Raw genomic sequence first — 20,811 nt, forward strand, 5'->3', positions numbered from 1 at the left:
CTCAGTCCCTCCGTCTGTGGATGGTGAGAGTGTGTTAGGTGTCAGGCTGATCTTCTAGGAACTGAAGTGTTTTCCGTGGAGGATGGTGGAGAGCCAGGTGTGGACGGCTCAGTCCCTCCATCCGTGGTGTCCTTTCACCTGGTCAGCTTCGGGCTTGGGAATGTGCACAGGACCCCAGGGGAGAAGAGCAGCTGTGGTTCCTGCTTGCCCTTAGGTTGAGGCTGGGGCCTTCAGCCCACACTGAGTGGGTAAGGGGGGTTGCATTCAGATGTCGCCATAGCTCTTCCTTTCCCAGCCAGGATGCTGGAGGGTCAGCTCGAGGTCGGGGAGCCCGAGGAGGGCACCCACCCAGAAGACCCATGCCTGGGAGCTGGGGCTGCCATGGAGAAGACAGCTGCGGCCGCCGAGGTCCCCAGGGAGGATGGCAACGCCGGGGAGATGCCGGTGAGCTGACCTCTGTGGGGACAGAGTTAGTCCCACCAGGCGGGACCCTGATTCCTGTCCCTGAGGGCTGTCATTGGACTTTCCCCTCACCGGACCCCTGTAGGAATGAGCCACCCTGGGACGCTGATGCTGAACTTCCTCTCTGAGGGGCACGTGGCTCTCTTCCTCTCTGCAACCTTCTCTCTTAGTGGATGGGAGACAGGATGGGGAGTTAAAGAAAATATTAACATTCCAGCTTTTCTCCTCTAATCCAGGAGAAGGCACCAGGCTTTAAAAACTTCATTAACGAAAATCAGAAGGTTGACATGCCTCACACCATCCCAGCAAGCACCTTCCTCACCGCACCCTGTTGGACAGTGCTTGCTCTGATGAAAGTGCCACGGGTCCTTGTGGTCAGGGCCACACAGTGCAGGGCTCACGATTCCATTTATTCTCAGAACCAGGCTGGAGGTTCTATGGTCCGATCAAGACCAGCCTGGCCAACATGGCAAAACCTCATCTCTACGAATAATACAAAAATTAGACAGGTGTGGTGCTGCACACCTGTAATCCCAGCTACTGAGGATGTTGAGGCACAAGAATTGCTTGAACCTGGGAAGTGGAGTTTGCAGTAAGCTGAAATCACGCCACTGCACTCCAGCATGGTTGACAGAGCAGGACCATGTCTTAAAAAAAAAAAAAAAAAAAAAAAAAGATGTTGAAACCCCATGTCTACTAAAATACAAAAATTAGCCAAGTGTGGTGGTGCATGCCTGTAGTCCCATCTATTAGGGAGGCTGAGGCAACAGAATCACTTGAGCTCATGAATTTGAAGCTTCAGTGAGCTGAGATCATGCCACTGCACTCCAGCCTGGGTGACTGAGTGAGACCTTGCCTCAAAAAAAAAAAAAATAAAAATAAAAGAAAGAAAGAAAGGAAAAGGCTGCGGTAGTCCTGTTTATCTCATCGGGTGTCTTTCTGTCCGGAAAGATGTTGGTCTTACACCAGAGAGGGCTTGAGTATTTTGCAGATAAATGTACCCATTGTGATGTCTGAGAGGTTTTCTGTTGTTGTCTTCCCAATAACAGCCATTACAACAGCAGATCACCAGACTCCACCAAGAGCTCGGGAGACAGGAGTCTCTGTGGGCTGATGTTCACAGAAAACTCCAGAATCATATAGATGCTTTGAGGAAGCAGAACCTGGAGCTCCGAGAAGAGCTGAGAGATCTGAAGAGGCAGCAATGGGAAGCCAGGAAGAAACCTGTAGCACGCCCACACGCAGGGCGAGAATCACACACTCTGGTACCAAAAGTGCATTTGTGTTTTTGTGTTGTTTGCATTATGTAAAAATAGTGTCCCCGTAAAGATGTGGGCTTTATCGCTGGGTGACGTGGTATCACACACGCTCCAGGTGGTGGGGGGTTCCCTATCTTTCCATCATCTCCGTTTCCCATAAGTAATGATTAAAGAACTGGATACATCAGGCCTCTCAGCTGGAGCTCCAGCAGACAGAAGCACAGCCGCCTCCAGGCTGCGTGTCTCATGTCTAGAATTCTAAGACATCTCATGATGCCTCAGGACAACAGCAGCAGACCCTTACTGTGGACTTTACATGGGCTAGGTAGGGAGCTTTACCGTCTTACTCTCTACGACGACCCTATGAAGTGGATATTATTACTAACTCCATCACAGTCATGGGCTGGAGAATGCAGAGCTGGGATTCGAACCCAGACTGACTCCAGAGCCAGCTCAGGGGCCTGGTGTCCTTCTGTTCATCCACTAGGACAGCTGTGTAGAATGCAATAGAGACCTGTTGAAATGGGAAAAGTTCCCTTGTCCTCCTCACAGGGTGTGCGATGGGGGTGTGGCTCGCTTCCTCAGTGTCCCACTGCTCAAACCTCCAGGGGAGCGTAGAGACCGGTAGACTGTGCAGCTCCAACCCCACGGCAGTGTCTGGGGTGAATGTTTACAGCTGAAGCCCCAGTGGGCGTGTGTTACAGGGCGCTCTTTCAGTTTAGCTGTCTGTAGGCGGCTTGTGTTTATCAGCTCAGTTAGACCCTCTGCCCTATCACTAGGACAGAGGGCTTTCTGTATCCTGGGTTCTTGCTTTGGTGTACTGGAAAAATAAGATCACACGTGGGCTTGGAGGATGGGTGCAAGGTTTTGTATTGGGTGATGGTAGCTCTCAGCAGACGGGGGAGCCAGAATGGAGATGGAGTGGGAAGGTGGTTTTCCCATGGAGTTGGGCTATCCAGCGGCCGTGCTCTCCTCTGACTGCGCTGACCAATCTCGGTGTCTTTCAGCCAGTCAATGGCTTGCTGGCATCTGCCAATGTGTTCCTCTGGATGCCAGCCACTTGTGTCTCTGCCCGCTAGGGTCTTGGGGATTTTATAGGCACAAAATGGGAGTGTGGCGGGCCAGGGTGGTCTTGGGAAATGCAACATTTGGGCACGAAAGCAGAAATGCCTGGGTCCGTGGGCACAGGCCCGGGGGTGGAGCCCTAGCCAGGGACCTGCCCTTCTCTACCCAGGACTTTCCTGCCCCCGTCCCATGTCACTGCCCTGCTCTCTCCCAAACGAAGAATCAGCATTATCGCGCTGAAGTAGTCAGTGCCTCCCAGCACCCGCTGCCTTCATAGAACCCTGAGCTTTCGAGCTTGATCACATGTGGCTCAAAGACCGAGTCTAAGACAGTGTGAATGTGGCCAGTGTTACCACTGCCTTGTCTGGGCTCTGTTTCCCGCACATGGGTCTAAACAGCTTGAATCATTAAAATTATACGCACAGGTAAGGACACATGGAACCATGTGAACAGCCTCCAAATGTAAGTGGAGATGTTTCTCAGTGGGTTAAGAAAAGTACTGACATTTCCTATCTGCACTTATGGTGTGAACTTTTAAATCGGTACTTCCAGGACTTAGAATAGTTCCTATACGGCACAGTGATTACAACACACACACACACACACACACACACTCACACACACACGCACACACACATACACACACACATACACACACACACATACACACACACATACACACACATACACACACACATACACACACACGCACACACACACACAGAGGCACCCACGGAATACATTCCAGAGGAGCTTGCTCTGTGGTCGGTTCTCCCAGCATGGCAAGAACAGCCACAAATTCCTCTACAAGAAATTACAGGAAATCTTGGAAGTTACTCCCACTCTTCGGGAGCTCTGCGAGAGCTTTTTCTCCATGGAGATGGCTTCTGTTGCCTCAGAAAGAAAGCGGGTTTAGCCTCTCAGCACAGCAAAGCACCCAGTCCTTTGGTAGAAGGAAGAGTGGAAGCCAGTCAGGCTGTTCCTCCATCAGAGGTAGAGAGGGGGAAATTGCCACAAATACTGGCCGGGATTGTCTGCCTTCTGTGGGGAGACCCCGAAAAGACCCACAGGGATACTTTTCCCTGCGTATACTGTATGCCAGTTCCTAAAAAATAGCATCTACTGCCCCATTTGCATCATTGTATGTTGGCCGAAATGTTACCATAACAATAACCCCAAGAGTCAATGAAGTCTCATTCTGTCTTCACACTCCCTGCAGTTTTGATCATTCTCTTATTTCGAGATTAGAGTTTGGTGAATTTCCAAATGTTTTTGATTCTGTGCATCGTACTGGCCACCATGGGGCTGTTTATGAGAAGAGGATCTATGCTCACAAGAGCAGACCTGATCTGAAGAAAGAGGACGGGACATGTGAATCCCACACTTCAAATATGCGTAGGTGTATCTGTGTAGTTGCAGTTTTAGGGACTGAGTATCTAAAAGGCTGAGGCACGAGCACCCATGGAACGCGGGCACGGCTGTGTGGGTGAGCCACTCCGGATCTGGTATTAAGGGTTCATTCATAGCAACCGTCTCCCCTTCTCACTCCCTCCTCCTCCTCAGAGGGGACAGCGGGGGATAATTAGACATTCCAGACCGAACACACCTCCTCCCACCTGAAGGATCATGCTGTTCAGGTCAGTCTGCTGGTAACAGGGAAAGTTGGGAATTTGCATTTCGAATCTTAGACAAGTTGTAGAGACAACACTAGAATGAGCATCACACTTTCCTCCTCCGTTACCACATTCCCCGTTGAAGACACAGGAGCCTAAAGGACGATACGTTGGGTATTGTGTATTCTGTGGCCTTTGGGAGCCTGTGATCATTTTGAAACAGGGAACCACAATAAGAAACACAAGGCAAACATGGGCTCCGCAAAGGTTCCTTCACAAACGCTGGGTGAGGGTTTGTGTTCTTATCAACATGTTAGGAGGAAAACCCAGTCCAAGTCCCCCCACCTTGTACCCTAATATTTTCTAGGACATTCCAATTATTTTTGATTGTATTAAAATTTGAATTTATTTTCCCTCTGAAAATGTGAACATTTTCCCTGCATTTTGTCTTTTAGGCATGGGAACTCGCTTTTGGAAAAATTTCACCTCTGCCAGTTGATGAGGAGACGATGCCCAAATACATTTGCCACAAGAGTCAGAGTGCCACTGTTCTGGGACAAAGGTCGTCATCTAACAACTTAACTCCTCCAAAGGTGACCCTTGGTGCTTATCATCTATAAAGAGCAGCAGAGGTTCTGGACGCAAACACACACACCCCGTCAGCTCCTCACCACACAATCTCACCTCCCTGGGCGAGCATGGTGCTCCCTGGAGTCCCGCGTTCTTCCAAGGACCCGGGTGCGTGCCTTTCAAACAAGATCCTAACCCACAGCACTTCCGCTGTAGAGCACATTCCAAGTCCTCCCAGCGGCTTCCCTCTGAGCAGTCACAGCAGCAAGTGTCTGGCTGGGGCCAAGTGGACTCGGAGCTTTGTTTCCGTGGATGCCACCCATGGAGGTGACATGCATGGTGCTCTCTCCACACGCCATGGCCCATGTGTCTTGGGGCTCACAGCACCCCACACTCCCTGCTTCTGCACTGCGGTCTTGCACCTGCTGCTTGTCAGCGTGGACCCCTCGGAACGGGAGCTGTGCTGCTTGCTTGGGGGCCACAGTGCAGGATGCTATTTTGTCTCTATCACATTTTTCCTTGTTAAAATTAGCTCCTCTTTAGAACATTCTGCTGGTGGCCATTGTGTCTCTTGTTGTCCCAGCTTTGTGTCACCCTCACACTCGGGAGGCAAACTCGTGAGTCCTCAGCCAGCAGCTGAAACTGGGTTGATGTGGATGGAGAAGACGGCCCCCCAACTCCTGAAGATGATTTATCCCCTCACATTCTTTCCCAAAGCAACTGCTGAGCAGATAATACTTTATTCCCTGAAGGAAGATCAGAAATCTACTCCAAGCATTTGTCACAAGTAGGAAAATAGCCTTTTCAGATCCTAAGAGTACAAAACGTCGAAAGTCCCAGGATAGACTGCATAGGTCCAGCCTCCTGTGAGACACGGACTCCTCTCACACTCCCTCATTGACCTGAGTTAATCACACGTGTGCCGGGCAATGTACGAGTAAATAGATAACTGAATGGGTGGCTTATCCATGCCTCGAAACCATGAATTTTTAAACAGCAGAAAAGGTAGAACATTATTTTCATTATGCATTTTTGAATTGAGTTTCAAACACTTTATTTCACTGTTGACTTTATTCTACAATATCAGCCATACAGTTCCTGAATTCCTCAAGAGCGTGGAATGTAAAGTGTAAAGTGTAAAATGTAAAATGGGGAATGAGAGACACCAAGTGTGGATGCCTCGTGTGTCCTTCTGTAGGAAACAGGGATAGAATCATCTAGATTCTGTGGTAGCTGGTGTGATGTGTTGCTTAACATTTTAAAATAATATGATGGTTACTAATGCAAAAATATTCCCACATTTATTTTCAGGCAATGAGTTTAAAGACAGAAAGAATTAACTTGGGGAAAACACCACCACAGGAAGATAGAGAGAAAGGTCCTCCCGGGAGACATCAAGACGGAAGTCCGACACCCACTAGAAGGCCGACTTCCGGTGCAGAAAGATGGGGGGTGTCTGAAGATGGAAAGGTGACCTCGGAAACCTGGGTCCCTCTACACTGGCCGCATGGAAAATTCAGATTCAGATAAACTTCCACTTAGGTCTATTAAGAGTACTCAATTTGTTATTCAAAATAGACCTAGTATTAACCTAATTATGTTTTTATTTACGTATTAATATAAATTTATTAATAAATAAATAAATAACATTATTTATTAACCTAAATATGTTTCTGTAGATAAAACCTTGAATTGCTTCAGACATGTCTTTAATGCTAAAAAACTGAACAACTTGAATTGGGTTTGAAAAATCAATTGCTTTCCCGAGCTCTGGAGTAGGTATATTTCTGCAGAGTCTTTAAAATAATTGGCTGGGCGCGGTGGCTCAAGTCTGTAATCCCAGCACTTTGGGAGGCCGAGACGGGTGGATCATGAGGTCAGGAGATCGAGACCACCCTGGCTAACACAGTGAAATCCCGTCTCTACTAAAAAATACAAAAAACTAGCCAGGCGAGGTGGCGGGCGCCTGTAGTCCCAGCTACTCGGGAGGCGGAGGCAGGAGAATGGCGTAAGCCCAGGAGGTGGAGCTTGCAGTGAGCCGAGATCCAGCCACTGCACTCCAGCCTGGGCAACAGAGCAAGACTCCATCTCAAAAAATAATAATAATAATAATTGACCTACCTTGTAGTGTGGAGTGCAGGGCTGTTGGGTGAGCCCTGGGGTTCTTGCTGGAAATTGTGGATGGCTGAAGATGGCTTCATGCTCCCAGCCTTTGGGTTGGAGGCATTGCTGGCTGCAGGGACCTTGTAACAAGGGGGGCCTCTGACTGTCATTGCCCAGGTAATGCACCCATCTTCCCGAAGTCCACAGAACTCCAGTGGCAGAAAATCACCAGTGCAGGCTTCCCAGGCCGCCACACTGCAGGAGCAGACGGCAGCAGCTGGAGGAGCTGGTGAGCAGGGTCGGGGACTCCTAACTGTTTCCATGCTTCCTGTAAAACGCAGGGCTTTCTTGTCGATCCGCGTGAGTAGAACATCCTACCACAGCAAGGACATGTCCTTCTTGGAGCTGCCTAATTTCTGGCCACCTTTTGTCTGATTCCCTCATTGGGTCCTCACCTGGGAGTCTTGCCGACACCCCCAACTTCACCCCACACACAGCCCACATGCTGGTCTCCAGGGCCTGTGGCTGGAGATTCCGAATCCTACTGGCCGCTTCCCCCTGAGCACACTCCTAGCAGAAGGCTGGGCCTGGGAGGCCTCAGGGGCTTTGTTCCCTTTTCTCCGATTGCCTGCGCATGGCATTGCTGCCACCCTGATGGAGTGCCCTCTCATCTGGCACCTGCCTGGCCTCTTCCCAAGCCCCAGCTCTGTCCATGCAGCTGTGGGTGCTTTCTGCATCAGGGGTCCCAGCAGGAGGAGCCAAGAGTGCCCCTGGGAGAGTCGGGAAAGAATTCCTTCCTCACGTTGCTGCCAGAAAATGGCCATAGCAGCTTCACGAATCCCGCAGGAACCTATCTTGGTAAAGAAACAGAGGCCTCATAGTGGGCAAGCCTCAGGTGTGGTCCTTATGCACAACACAGCCCAACCCCGTGGGCACCACTCCCCCTGGGCTGCCTGGCACCTGGACTCCTTCCCATCCTTGGCCCAGGCCTGTGTGGCCCTGCAGGGCAGAGCCCAACCCTGTTTTCCTTCTGGGTCTGCTCCCCAGGCCTCCTGTCCCCCAGGCTGCTTCATGGCCTCTGCAGGGAGCTTCGCAGAGGTGAGGCTGGGGTCATCTGTCTGCTTCAGACCACCCCAGGCTCTGTGTGCCCTCACAGTGCCCTCTGCACTCCTCTGCAGGGCAGGGAAGCCCTTCCCATTGGGTCTGCACCAGCCTGGCCACCTTGTTCCTGCTGCCCCTTTCCCTTCAGGCCCCCGGACAAGATGTCAGTTTACTTGCAGGTGCCGGGCAGAACGGGAGGCCTTGTCTCCCACACACCTGCTGGCACCTCCGCAACCTCCAGGCATCATCTCAGCTGCCAGTGAGGCCATCCTGGGGAAGCCCCCGCTGATCCCTGGCTCTCCTGGAAGCCTGTGATGCTCCTTCACCACGGCCCTGTCCCTTCATAGGTCCCGTAAGCCAATGGCACAGGGATCCGGCTTTTCTCTCCTGTGTCTGCCTCCCGCAGTACCGGGAGAAGCTTCAGGGCTGAGGCAGCGCCTTTCCATCCATGAATCACCTGATCCATCAGAATACTCGAAAGAGAGCGAAGCCCAAGAAATACTGACTGAGTGTATTCATTAAAGAAGTAATGTTCCTTACAGGATCACCTGCTGTTGAACTGATCTGACATGTGTATGGTGATCTCATGAACAAGAGAGAGCCTGTTCACCCATTCACTTAAATTGGATTTAGCAATTGCATTAGGATAATGATATTTCCACAATGTATATGCACTGGCCTTCTAAATTTAACTTATTTGCTTTTTAGACAGAAGCTCATCAGTCTTAGAGAGTTCCGAAGGTGTATTTCTCAGCCACGTTGAAGCTGATGAGTTGACCGGTTCTTCCCCAAACATTGAAGAGCTGCAGGTAGGTGAGCTGAGTGGCTTCTGCAAGGGTGGCCGGCCCAGCTCCCCTCAGGGAGACCTGAGAAGATGACCTTTTCGTCCTGGGGAAGTGAGATTCAGAGCGGGTGTCAAGAGAAGGTTGCATCTTCCCATCTTCTCGACAAGAACAGAAAATTAAGTTGATTCCAAATGTCTACTTCCTGAGGCTCAGCCTTTCAAAGACAGACTATTTTTTAAAGCTTTAAGTTGGTTGCATTTAGCACATAATCAAACAAGATGAATATTTTTCATGACTTATGAGTTCCCCATGTCAAAATTTCATTTTTTATCATTTTGATTTACAGTTCTCAGTTGACATTAATAGACCCGAAGGCAAGAATAGCAAGCATACTTCTAAGCCCTAGCTAGTGGTCTACTTGTAACATGCTATATTTTACCAAAAAAAAGTCAACAAAATAAAATTATTTTCTCTACGGCAGGAAATTGGGCTGTGAACTTACATGTGATGTAAAAGTAGGCACCTGGCGGGGAAGTCTCAGAACACAGGTCCCGCTTGTTTTCTGTTCTCCTGTGAAAAGCCCACATTCTGTTCTGCCCTTTCCGACATCTTCAGTTGGGGGACGAGTATGAACATCTTTTTGTTTTGTTTGGGGGTCCAGCTAATGAGTTCACCTGGAAGCCTCAGGGCCAATGATCTGCATTTAGAAAGCGCGCAGCCACAGCAGGTGGTGTCTGTGTGCTGTTTGTATCAGGTGTTGAATGGGGCAGTTGTGACTGTGGCCACCCTGACCCCAGGGCAAACATACAAGTAGGAGACAAGCACTTTAATAAAACACAAAACATGGTCGAAAGTCCTGGTGCTGACTGTCTGGGGCTCAGCCACGCCCACCGACTTAGAGGCAGAGGCTGCAAAATGCCAGGGCGAGGTGCATTTCTCCCACCTCATACTGCAGTGTTCATAGAGACCACGGGAGACTAGGATTATGCTCCTTCTGCAGAATCTTCCTGTAAACCCACCACCTTCCCTAGAAACAGCATAGCCCATGGACACTAAGATGAAAAAGGAGGAAGTACAGGAAGCAAAACGACATCCAAATGGCAAGGGTCCAGTTTCCCTGAGTCAATTTCCAGGAGCTCTGCATGCTGCTCCCTCCAGACAGGCCACGGGGCGCTGACCTGGAGGCCAGACGTTTCCAGCATTGTTGACTGCCAGTTTATTTCCAGTAAATAAAGCAATACACTTTTCAGGAGGAAAATTTGTTTTAAATACTTAAAAATTCCCCAAAACTATGGCCTCAAGTATCTTCCAGCCACCACATTTTAGCCCTTGAGGAGAGCTCAGTTCCGGAAGGACACGTCAAGGTGGCGGTGGTCAGCATTGACTCAGGAAGGGGTCAGAAGAGGCACCAGCTGCAGCTGCAGCCACGGTGTTTTGTGAGTTTCGAGGAGACCCAGTCCTGCTTGGGGCAGCACATCATCGCTTCTTCTTCAGCTCAACAGGTGGTTCATCTAACGCCTCTTGTTGGCCTGTTAGAAACTGGAAGTCGGCCTCATGCTTGCTTTGCCGAGTGAACTCTGCCTCGGTAAAGGCGAGTTTATGTCCTGCAAGTGCATAAAGCATTTGGACAAGTGAGCAACAGGGAATGCTACTTGCAGTAACAGTTTGAATTCCCTGAAATGCTTTTGTCTTTAGTGCAGTGGCTGTAGTGGTTCGTCAGGGGAAAAGGAAACCCACATCATTTGAGTACCTGATCTTGCCGTCTCCATAGGTAGGTCCATGAGACATAAGTGATGTTCCTCCTTGGCTGAGTGCATGGAGGAATCAATCACTCAAGCTCATGAAACTGTAAAGGTGAGGACACAAGACCTAGGTAACGCGCTGTGCCCTCTACTAGTGCCATCCTTCCTTTCTCCCCACAACCAACGGTCACCCACCTCTGCCTGCCCCCACGTCCATGGCTGCCCCACCCTCCCTCCCAGGTCTTCATCACATTTCTCTTCTCGTGACTCATCTTGCATCTACTTCTTGTGTATCTTGCATTGGATATGCCAAAATTCTTTCCCTTTTTGTATTTTGTTTCTTTTAATGATATAAACTCCAAAATAGATTGTATGATTCTTTTCATGTGGAACATTTTAAAAATTATTTGTGCTTTATTACTTCTGAGAGTAATTGATTCTTTAAACGATGCTGGAGTTTTTAGTGTTGGTTAAAAATTCATCTTTGGATACAGAACTGAACACATCCTTGCTTCATTCACCGAGTTGGTTTGAGAGTAGGTGAAGGAGTCGTCTTGGTTCAAACCCCATCAAATAGGAGGCTGCTGTCCCGGCCAGCAGGTGGCGCACACCGTCAAGGTTTGTTTGGTGGATGGTTGAAGACAGTTAAAGCAGCCAAGCATTCGCTTTTACTCCCTTTGTATTTTCTCAGCTGAATTGACGCCTATATTTCTGAGCTATGGTTAAGAGTGACAGTGCGATATAAATAACGAAAACACATTTTGTCATTTGGAATTTTCAAATGCACTTATCTTAACTCCCCAGATCTTGAGACTATTTCTCTCATATATTTTCTTTTGCTAATTTTCACATGAGTAATATTTTCAATGCGAAGACAAAGATATTCTTTCTACATTCCTTGTCCAGCATTATGCATATGAGGTTATATAATATTTGCTGATAGTTAATGAAAATCAATACATCTTTGGGATGGGCCGTAGGAGCGTATAGATCAGAAGAATGGGATGAAAAGGAAAGAAAAAGGTGCCAAGAGTAATTTTTACATAGTAATTACCACAATTCCTATGGCCCAGGATTCTAAACTCACCAAGTCACCAGCCATGGATGATCGAGACTGATGGCCACTGTGTGCACGAGCTCATGAAAGACGGATATTTGTGGGACAGATCGTAGCACTTATTCATTACTGATAACCACACTCAGGGATGGGAATTTGGACCTGATCTATTCCGTTAGTACAATCTGGGGGGAAATATCACAGCTGGTGTCTAGAATACCATGTAGGCGATAATCATATAACAATTCTGAATAGAAGAAAAATAATGAAACCACAATAATCAGACTTTACATCATTTTTCATCTTGGAGTTTTTGTGTTTCCATAAAGGTAGGACGGGCACCGAGCGAAAGTTGTGCCATCACCACCTTCCCCGACACCAGCCAGAAGGAGCCGAGCGCAGATAAGAAGATGACCGTCATCCGGTTTTCTAACGGCGACGTGAAGAAGGTCAAACCCGATCAGAGAGTGGTGTGTACAATGGATCTTGTTTTTTAAAGATCTGTCTTTTTTTAAAAGAAATCAAAACTAACTCAGTTATTAGGAATGACTCTGCACATCCATACCCCATCTCCTCTGTGTGTTCAGGATGGGGTGGGGGGGGAATGGGCAGAGCACAGGCTGTGCAGTCGGGTGAACCTGTGTGTTAGCCTGGCTGTTCTGCTTCCTCGGTGCACTCAGGCAAGTGAGACTCTGTCATCAAGACCCTCCGATCTGCGTGGTGACACAAGAGTGCACCAGCACCCCTCCTGGCTCTGAGTTCAGTCAGTATTTTCAGCTTTTCTAAACCTCTGCAAAATGTGGTGGATAATTACAACCTAACTCAACAGACGGTTATGAAAGTTAAGTAACAGTCCATTAAATAATGTCTCTTCTGCAGAACTCTCTAGAAACACAATGGTAAACACTTAGTAAATGTGCACTGATTGTAGAACTAGCATTAGTATTGCAACAAAGTTAGAGTCAGGAGCTAATCCCTGGTACAAGCTGGAGGTGAGATTCAGGGAGGTAAGATTCAGGGCTGTGACCCCCTGGTTCACACTACATGTCTCTGTGTGTCCAGGGATCACAGACAGAAAACACAGATGCTGAGGAGTCTGGAGGGTTTCCAGGCAATGTCTCCAGGGTGGCAATACTTTTGTCCAGATAATCCAGGGTATAACTTGATTCTCACTGAAGAAAACCTGGGTAATTTACAAAACAGATTGTAAATAAGATGAGATAAGGGGGGTTAGGGCAGGGCTTGTAGTGCATTGTGAATAGTCTCTTCGTACCCACACACTACCAAATTGTATTCTAAACATTTCCTTCTTTAGAATGATCAATTTCCCTGTTGTTAGCCAAGCTTTGGGTACAAATTTAGAGGCACAGGGTCCAGGAGTTCCGAGAGACTGCAGAGCGCATCTCTGGTTTTTGTGTTACTTGCTTTAATGAGAGGCGCCTACTTGTGGCTCTGTGATTTTATCCCACCTAAGCCTCTTGACCCTTCCTGAGGGTGGATGTTAGAAGCCCTGAGTGTGGACACAGGCGTGGTGTGCCCATCACGTGCTCTTCCACCTACCTGAACTAACTCGCATGCTCCCTTTTTTTCTCACGGGGAAATGCAAACAAGGAGAGCTTGGATGACCCCCTTTAGACGGTGGCCTGTGTTACGTCACTGCCAGTGGGGGAATCTGTGATACTGATCTCATAGCCTGCCCCAGCCTTTCATTGTGAGGTCTGGGTTTCCGTCACTTTGGAGTAGGAAATAGCTGTTTCTTAGCCAGACATGCAGGTGTAGAGAGGCAGAGTGTGACAATATAAGAATTGATGAGGTGAGGATGAGTCAGCGGGAGAGAACAGGGCCTGGCACAGGCCTTGGAAGGACATCCTCCTGTTCTGACCTTTTGCGTGGTCAGAGGTAATGGCCACTGCAGGCCAGCGAGTGTGCACCTCCCCAGGTCTCCTGAGGGCACCTCCGTTCCCTTCGAACCTCTCTGGTCTCCAAAGGGAACCCCGACCCCAGCGAGAAGCCAGAGCTTGGACTTGATCATTATTGGAATGATGCAGAATTGAGCATTTGTGGCTTTCTTCTGACATTTGGACAAATTTCCCATGTGAGAAAAATGCCTTTAAAATAATGGCACAGAAATAGTCCCTTCGACTTCAGTGTGGTGGTTTTTCTAAATAAGTCACCACTCCTATTCTCTCCTGCCTTCTCTCAGCCTTTCTTTGACGGGCAGCGATGCTCTTGCCATGATAGATGCAGACACACAGTGACCTGCCAGGTCCCAGAGCTCGGGAGAGAGTGGATGCCTGTCCGTGGTCCCACTGCAAAATGAACATGTACATCTCACTGATGTCTACTTCTGGATCCTTAATTTTTTTTTTTTTTTTTTGAGACGGAGTCTCACTCTGTCACCTGGGCTGGAGTGCAGTGGCGCGATCTTGGCTCACTGCAAGCTCCGCCTCCCGGGTTCACGCCATTCTCCTGCCTCAGCCTCCAGAGTAGCTGGGACTACAGGCGCCTGCCACCATGCTCGGCTAATTTTTTGTATTTTTAGTAGAGACGGGGTTTCATCATGTTAGCCAGGATGGTCTCAATCTCCTGACCTGGTGATCCGCCCGCCTTGGCCTTCCAAAGTGCTGGGATTACAGGCATGAGCCACCACGCCAGGCCTGGATCCTTAATTTTTTAATAATTCCCCCTTCCCTACTTATGGTCAAGGCTCGCTTGACACAGATGACTGTCCTCTTCCAAAGCAGCTCTTCCCCTCTTCTTTTCCCCCACTTTATTGGAAACCAGAGGGTGTCACAATGATGGGAAACTTCACAGTAACATGACAATTCAAGAGGCATAACCCAGGGACAGTTGATGACTGGAGCATTTCTGCTGTTTGGAGCTGCTGGGAGACCCTTGGTCTGCGAGCTGTGAGGTTTGGGTCTTGGGGCTCCCCACTCATATTCACTATGCTGGACCTGGATCTCCTGCGGGCCCCCAAGGTTGCCAGGTCCAGCAAACTCTAGCTCAGAACCCACCAGGTGAAGGACTGGGAACTCCACCTCGGTCCAGTCCTCTCTCCCACTAGCCTAGAGCCACAGTGTCTTGACTTCTGGGCTTGGGTAACAAGCCCTCTCCCCATGTCCCCTTGCCGTGGAGGGTGCCCATGGACAAGGTCAGCCCACTCCCACCTGCTGGGACAGTGCTTTTACCCACCTGCAGGAATGACTTTACTAGATTAAATCCAGGTTCAAAATGATAACACAGACTGCCTCCCAGCATAGGTGTTTCTGGTGCTTACAGATTTACTATCATGCAAATGCTCAGATGACGCGCACGACCTACCCTGATGGTTTGGAAGTTGTGCAGTTTCCTAACAAGCAGACAGGTGAGTGACATCACCAGGAACCCGCATGGGTAGGTGCCTTTGCATGTGAGTGTGTAGAGGTGTGGAGACTTGCAGGTTAGCAGACACTTGAGCCCTGTAGGCAAGTTCCCCACAGCAGCAGCTGTCCAGATAATTTGGGGCTTACCTTGCTTCATGCATGTTTTCCTGGTTCTTATCCAAGAGCTGTAAGCCTGCGGCTTCCGTGTGGGTGTGTAAGTGCACCCAGGTCTGGACGCCTCTGTAAACGCTCTCAGACCTCAGTTGGGGGCTTGTGTTTCAGCTTTTCTGGGTGGGCCTGGCTACATGGCTCGAGCAACAACCGAGATAAATGTTACTTATTCGCACAGTGCAGCCAGCTTATTGTCCTAAAAGCCACCACGTTCTTTCCCGAAGTCTCGCCTGGACTCTAAAATGCCATCCTCTGGGTAATCCCTGGGTCTCTTGGGAACTGGGCTGCACAGCAGGAGGTGAGCAAGCCAGGGAAGCTTTATCTGTATTTACAGCCACTCCCCATGCTCTGTTAGGCCTGAGCTCCGCCTCCTTCAGATCAGTGGCAGCATTCCATCCTCACAGGAGCGCGAATCCTACTGTGAACTGTGCACGTGAGGGATCTAGGTTGCGTGCTCCTTGTGAGAATCTAATGCCTGATGATCCATCACTGTCTCCCTTCACCCCCCCAGATGAGACCCTCTAGTTGCAGGAAAAGAAGCTCAGGGCAGCCGGGCACAGTGGCTCACGCCTGTAATCCCAGCACTTTGGACGGCTGAGGCAGGCAGATCACAAGGTCAGGAGTTTGAGACCAGCCTGGCCAACATAGTGAAACCCTATCTCTTCTTAAAAAAAAAAAAAAAAAATACAAAAATTAGCCAGGCATGGTAGCAGGCACCTGTAATCTTAGCTACTCGGGAGGCTGAGGCAGGAGAATTGCCTGAATCTGGGAGGCAGAGGTTGCAGTGAGCTGATATCATGCCTTTGCACTCCAGCCTGGGTTACAGTGTGAGACTTTGTCTCAAAAAAAAAAAAAAAAAAAAAAGTTCAGGACTGCTACTTGTTCTACATTGCGGTGAGTTGTATGATTATTTCATTATAATGTAATAATAATAGAAATAAAGTGCACAGTAAATTTAGTGCACTTGAATCATCCAACATTCGCACAACCCACACCCATGCCAGTCCATGGAAAAATTGTCTTCCACGAAACTGGTCCCTAGTGCCAAAAAGGTTGGGGACCACTGCATTAGATGAGAGAACTGTTTGGGCCAGGCGCAGTGGCTCACGCCTGTAATCCCAGTACTTTGGAGGGCTGAGGTGGGGGGATCACCTGATGTCAGGAGTTCGAGATCAGCCTGGCCAACATGGTGAAACCCCATCTCTACTAAAAATACAAAAATTAGCCGGATGCGGTGTCGTGCACCTGTCATCCCAGCTACTCAGGAGACTGGGGTTGGACAATCTCTTGAACACTGAAGGTGGAGGCTGCAGTGATCCTATATCGTGCCACTACACTCTGGCCTGGATGCAGAGTGAGACTCCATCTCAAAAAATAAAAATAAAAAATTCTAGTTTGGTGATGAACTTACTAATATTTATTTGTAATTTTTCTCTTTATTAGGAATTTGTTTCTTTTTAAAAATCCTTAACCAGTGACACATATTTTTATACCTTTAATGCTTTCTGCTTTAAGTCTATTAAATCTAATAGGTACAGCAGCTTTCTTTCAGTTAGTTAACATATGCCTGGTATATCTATATCTATTCTTTCTTTTGCTACTTCTAAATCTTTACCTTTAAATATGATCTTATAAGAAACAGACATTTAGAAAAATATATAATCTGAAAATAACTTTCCTGAGGTTTTATTGCATGAACTGAAAATGTATCAGTATCCTAACTGTCCTCTACAACCAAATCAAGAGTCTTTTAGTTCTAATTCTCCTCCCCAGTCTTTCATGCCATTGTGTTGGCTTCTGCCAGGATTTTTACTCTAAGTCGTTTTCACCTCCAGTATTAGTTATGATTATCACTGTGGTGTTTATGTGGCCAGTGTTTACTTTAAACTTTTTAAATGTATGCAGAATTTGGGGCTTTTCTTTCTTGTATCTTGGGCTTTTCTTCTCTGCACCACTTCCTTCTACTTGACGAGCATGAAGAGATGGGGGCAATCAACCCTATCAATTTTGGCTCACCTGAAAATGTCCTTTGTTTTGCCTTGTTCACGAATGGTCGTTCGTCCTGATGCACCTTCTGACTACTCATCCCGTAGCTATTCCATGGCCACTGTGCAGCAGGCATTGTTTTAGGGCTAGGGATTCAGCAGTGAGCAAATCTGTGAAAAGTTCTTATTTCATGACATTTTATTGGAGGGAAGCATAAAATAATCAGGTAAAAATAAAAATCAATATAAAATATCAGTCTGCATGAAAAGCTACCAAGACAAACAAGAGGGTAGAAAGCGGACAGGGAGTGTGCTGGGCTGCTGTCTTAGGGGCCGTTGAGGAGGGCCTCACTGAGAGGTGACATTTCAGGGAGCCATGAGTGATGTGAGAGAGGGAGCTGTGTGCATGTCAGGAAGAACATTCTAGAGTGAGAAAGAGCCGTGAAAAGTGTGGTGTGTCTGAGGAAGAGCAAGGAGGCCGGTGTGGCAGGGGTAGAGGAGATGAGGTCAAAGGGCCAGGACCAGGCTGTGTAGACCATTGTGGAGAAGCTGTTGGAGAATCTTGAGCAAGGGAATGACAGTGATTTTTCTCAGCATGTTGAGGACTTTATTCCAGGCCCACACGGTGTCTGCTGGAGGATCTGATGGTGGTCTAATTTCTCCCTTCAACTGTGATTTTTTTCCCTTGCTGCATTTAAGAGCTGTTCTATCTCCAGCTACATTATGATCTGTCTAGTTATGGATTTAACTTTGTTCATTGTATTAGGGATTTGTTGTGCCTTTTTTTTTTTTTTTTTTTTTTTTTTTTTTTTTTTTTTTTTGAGACGCAGTCTCTCTCTGTCACCCAGGCTGGAGTGTAGTGGCGTGATCTCAGCTCACTGCAATTTCTGCCTCCCCAGTTCAAGTGATTCTTCTGCCTCAGCCTCCCAAGTAGCTGAGACGACAGGTGCATGCCACCATGCCTGACTAATTTTTTGTAGTTTTAGTAGAGATGGAGTTTCACCATGTTAGCCAGGATGGTCTCGATCTCCTGATCTTGTGATCTGCCCGCCTCAGCCTCCCAAAGTGCTGGGATTACAGGTGTGAGCCACTGCAGCCAGCCTGTTGTGCATCTTAAATATAATCACCGTGTCTTTCATAAGCTAGGGTTGCCAGATTTAGCAAATAAAAATGCAGGATGCCCAGTTGAATTTGAATTTCAGGTAAACAATAAATGAATTTGTTTTTGTTATGAGTAGGTTTCATTGAGTATGTGGGACATATTTACACCAAAAAGTCATTTGTAGTTTATGTGAAAATTCAGATTTAACTGGGTGTCCTATATTTTATCTGGGAACACTATCAAGTTCAGGGAAATTCACAGCTATTATCTTTATCAATCTTACCTTTCCTCCACCTCCAATTATAGCTGCATGACACCACCTCATTCTAGCCTCTTTCCATCTTCACATATTATATTTTCTTGTGATCATCTGGGTAAATTATTTATCTATTTCCTCAGTATTCTCTTCAGCTGAATATTATGTGCTATTGAATACATCATTTTGGCTTTAATTTTGAAGATTATATTCATTTCGTTTGTTCTTTTTCAAATCCACCTAGAATTTTTTCTCGTTTTCATTTTCAATTCCCTACTTTAATTTTTAAAATATTCTACAAACATTTGCCTTGTCATCTGTTTCTGGTAGCAGGATGCTTGCCATCTCAGAGCTCTGCGTGGCACTGGCTGCAGCTGGTACTTCCTCATGGTGTTGCGTTCCCTCACCTATTTTATATTTGTGCTAGTGGCTTGTGTTGGTGGCAATCATATGGGGCCCAGTCTGGGAGATACTATCCAGAAAACTTTGTTTCTGCCAGGTGTTCCAGGGCACGACCAGCCTGGGATCACTTCATGTTAGCTTCTTAGTTTAAGGTGTCCCAGGTACAGGTAGCAGAATTGCAATTGCTAAGGGTAAATGAGGGTCACCCGGTAGTGACACATTCTTTGGAAATAGCTGAGATAGACAGCCACACTCCTTGGTGCTCTCCATCTGCCAGCAAGGAGATATTTTCTAGTTCCCTCTTTCCTTGGGGCTCTAACCTTCAGAGAGTGTCCTCTTTAAGCATGGATGCAGTTTCAATTCCCAGACAAAGCCCTTCATCCTATCCCAGCAGAGCGACTAAGGGCCAAACCTCCTGGAGACTGCAGAGGACAACAGGGCAGTCGCAGGTCAGGTTCGGGTCTGCATTCCAGCACCCTCTGGGATTTGTGGCTCCTTCCACGAACTTGCATGTTCATTTCCCAGGGTTTTTGTGATTTACTTGAGCATTCCTCAGTATTTGTAGTGGATGTGTGGGTGGGATGTCTGATCTGCCCATTGCCATGGCAGAATCAAAGCCTCTGTGGGGCATCTGCTCCTCCGTGACACAACGGACCTCCAGATGGGCCCTTGAAGCTGCTGAGACTCAGGCTGTCCTACGAGTTCCTGGTTCCCAACCCTTTTTCTTTTTGTCCTAATATTTCAGCCAGCGCAGCTGTGTGTCTTGTTAGAACGTTCACCTTCACAGGCTGTCATTTAGGCTCTCACTGGGCATGTAGCAGCAAATTGGGCACTAGAGCAATTGTTCTCTTGAGTGACCTCCAGCAAACATTTGACAAAAGAAAAATTACACTTGCTAGTTTGTGAAGGTCATGCTGAGCGATTAATATTAACGCCAGTCTTTTGAAAAAGAAAAGTATTTACAGGTCTGTATTTTATTTTTGTTTAAAAGGCCTAAAACTTTGACTCTCAGCTGGTCCATGTAGAAGGTCTCAGTTCATTTTCCAGCAGGAATTCTAAGTTCTGTTACTATTCTTGGATATATTTGTCATACATTCAACAGTTCTGCCTATGGCTGACATTTCCAGAACAGAGTGAAGCAGACGTGCCATTGTTTCCACTCCTTCCATTTTATAGGTGCAATTGTGTGTGACGTGCATGGTTCTTATACATTAATACAAATCAGCCAAGAATCATGCATTGATATGTACCAGACAGTGAGTGAATTCATTTGCTCTCAGCTGTTGACCCAAAGAAGAGCCCCCCGTTTCTCCAGGGTGTTCCATTAATACACAACAGGAAAACAATCTTTTACAATTTTGTGCTAAAAATCATTTTAAGGGGTAGAATATTTCCTCAGTTGTCAGGTTCTTCACTGTATTTATTTTTCTTAAATATATTTTGTGGGCTGGGCATGGTGCTCACACTAGTTATCCTGGTGCTTTGGGAGGCCACAGTGGGAGGGTCTCTTGAGGCCAGGAGTTAGAGACCACCTGGGAAACATAAACAAGACCCTGGTCCTGCAAAAAAATAAAAAATTAGCTGGGCATCGTGGCATGCTCTTGTAGTCCCAGCTACTCGGGAGGCTGAGGCAGGAGGATCACTTGAGCTCTGCGTCTGAGGCTGCAGTGAGCCATGATCACACCACTGCATGCCAGGCTAAGTGACAGAGTGAGGCCTTGACTCTAAATACACACACGCAGAGACAGACACACACACGTGTGTGTGTGTGTG

The 20,811-nt window shown here is 47.6% G+C and overlaps 1 protein-coding gene across 1 annotated transcript in view; it reads left to right on the forward strand.

Annotated features, from left to right (window-relative positions):
* LOC101867510 (T-complex protein 10A homolog 1) overlaps positions 1-20,811 on the forward strand; it is a 25,304-nt gene continuing 4,493 nt past the window's right edge. The window contains exons 1-6 of the mRNA XM_045391729.2: positions 1-444; positions 1,512-1,727; positions 4,855-4,992; positions 6,281-6,439; positions 7,250-7,361; positions 8,882-8,986. Coding sequence (XP_045247664.2) covers positions 301-444; positions 1,512-1,727; positions 4,855-4,992; positions 6,281-6,439; positions 7,250-7,361; positions 8,882-8,986 — 874 coding nt within the window. The 5' untranslated portion in view covers positions 1-300. The remainder of the gene's footprint in view (positions 445-1,511; positions 1,728-4,854; positions 4,993-6,280; positions 6,440-7,249; positions 7,362-8,881; positions 8,987-20,811) is intronic.

The sequence above is a fragment of the Macaca fascicularis genome, chromosome 4 (assembly GCF_037993035.2).
Source record: "Macaca fascicularis isolate 582-1 chromosome 4, T2T-MFA8v1.1".
In the NCBI taxonomy this organism is placed as follows: Eukaryota; Metazoa; Chordata; class Mammalia; order Primates; family Cercopithecidae; genus Macaca; species Macaca fascicularis.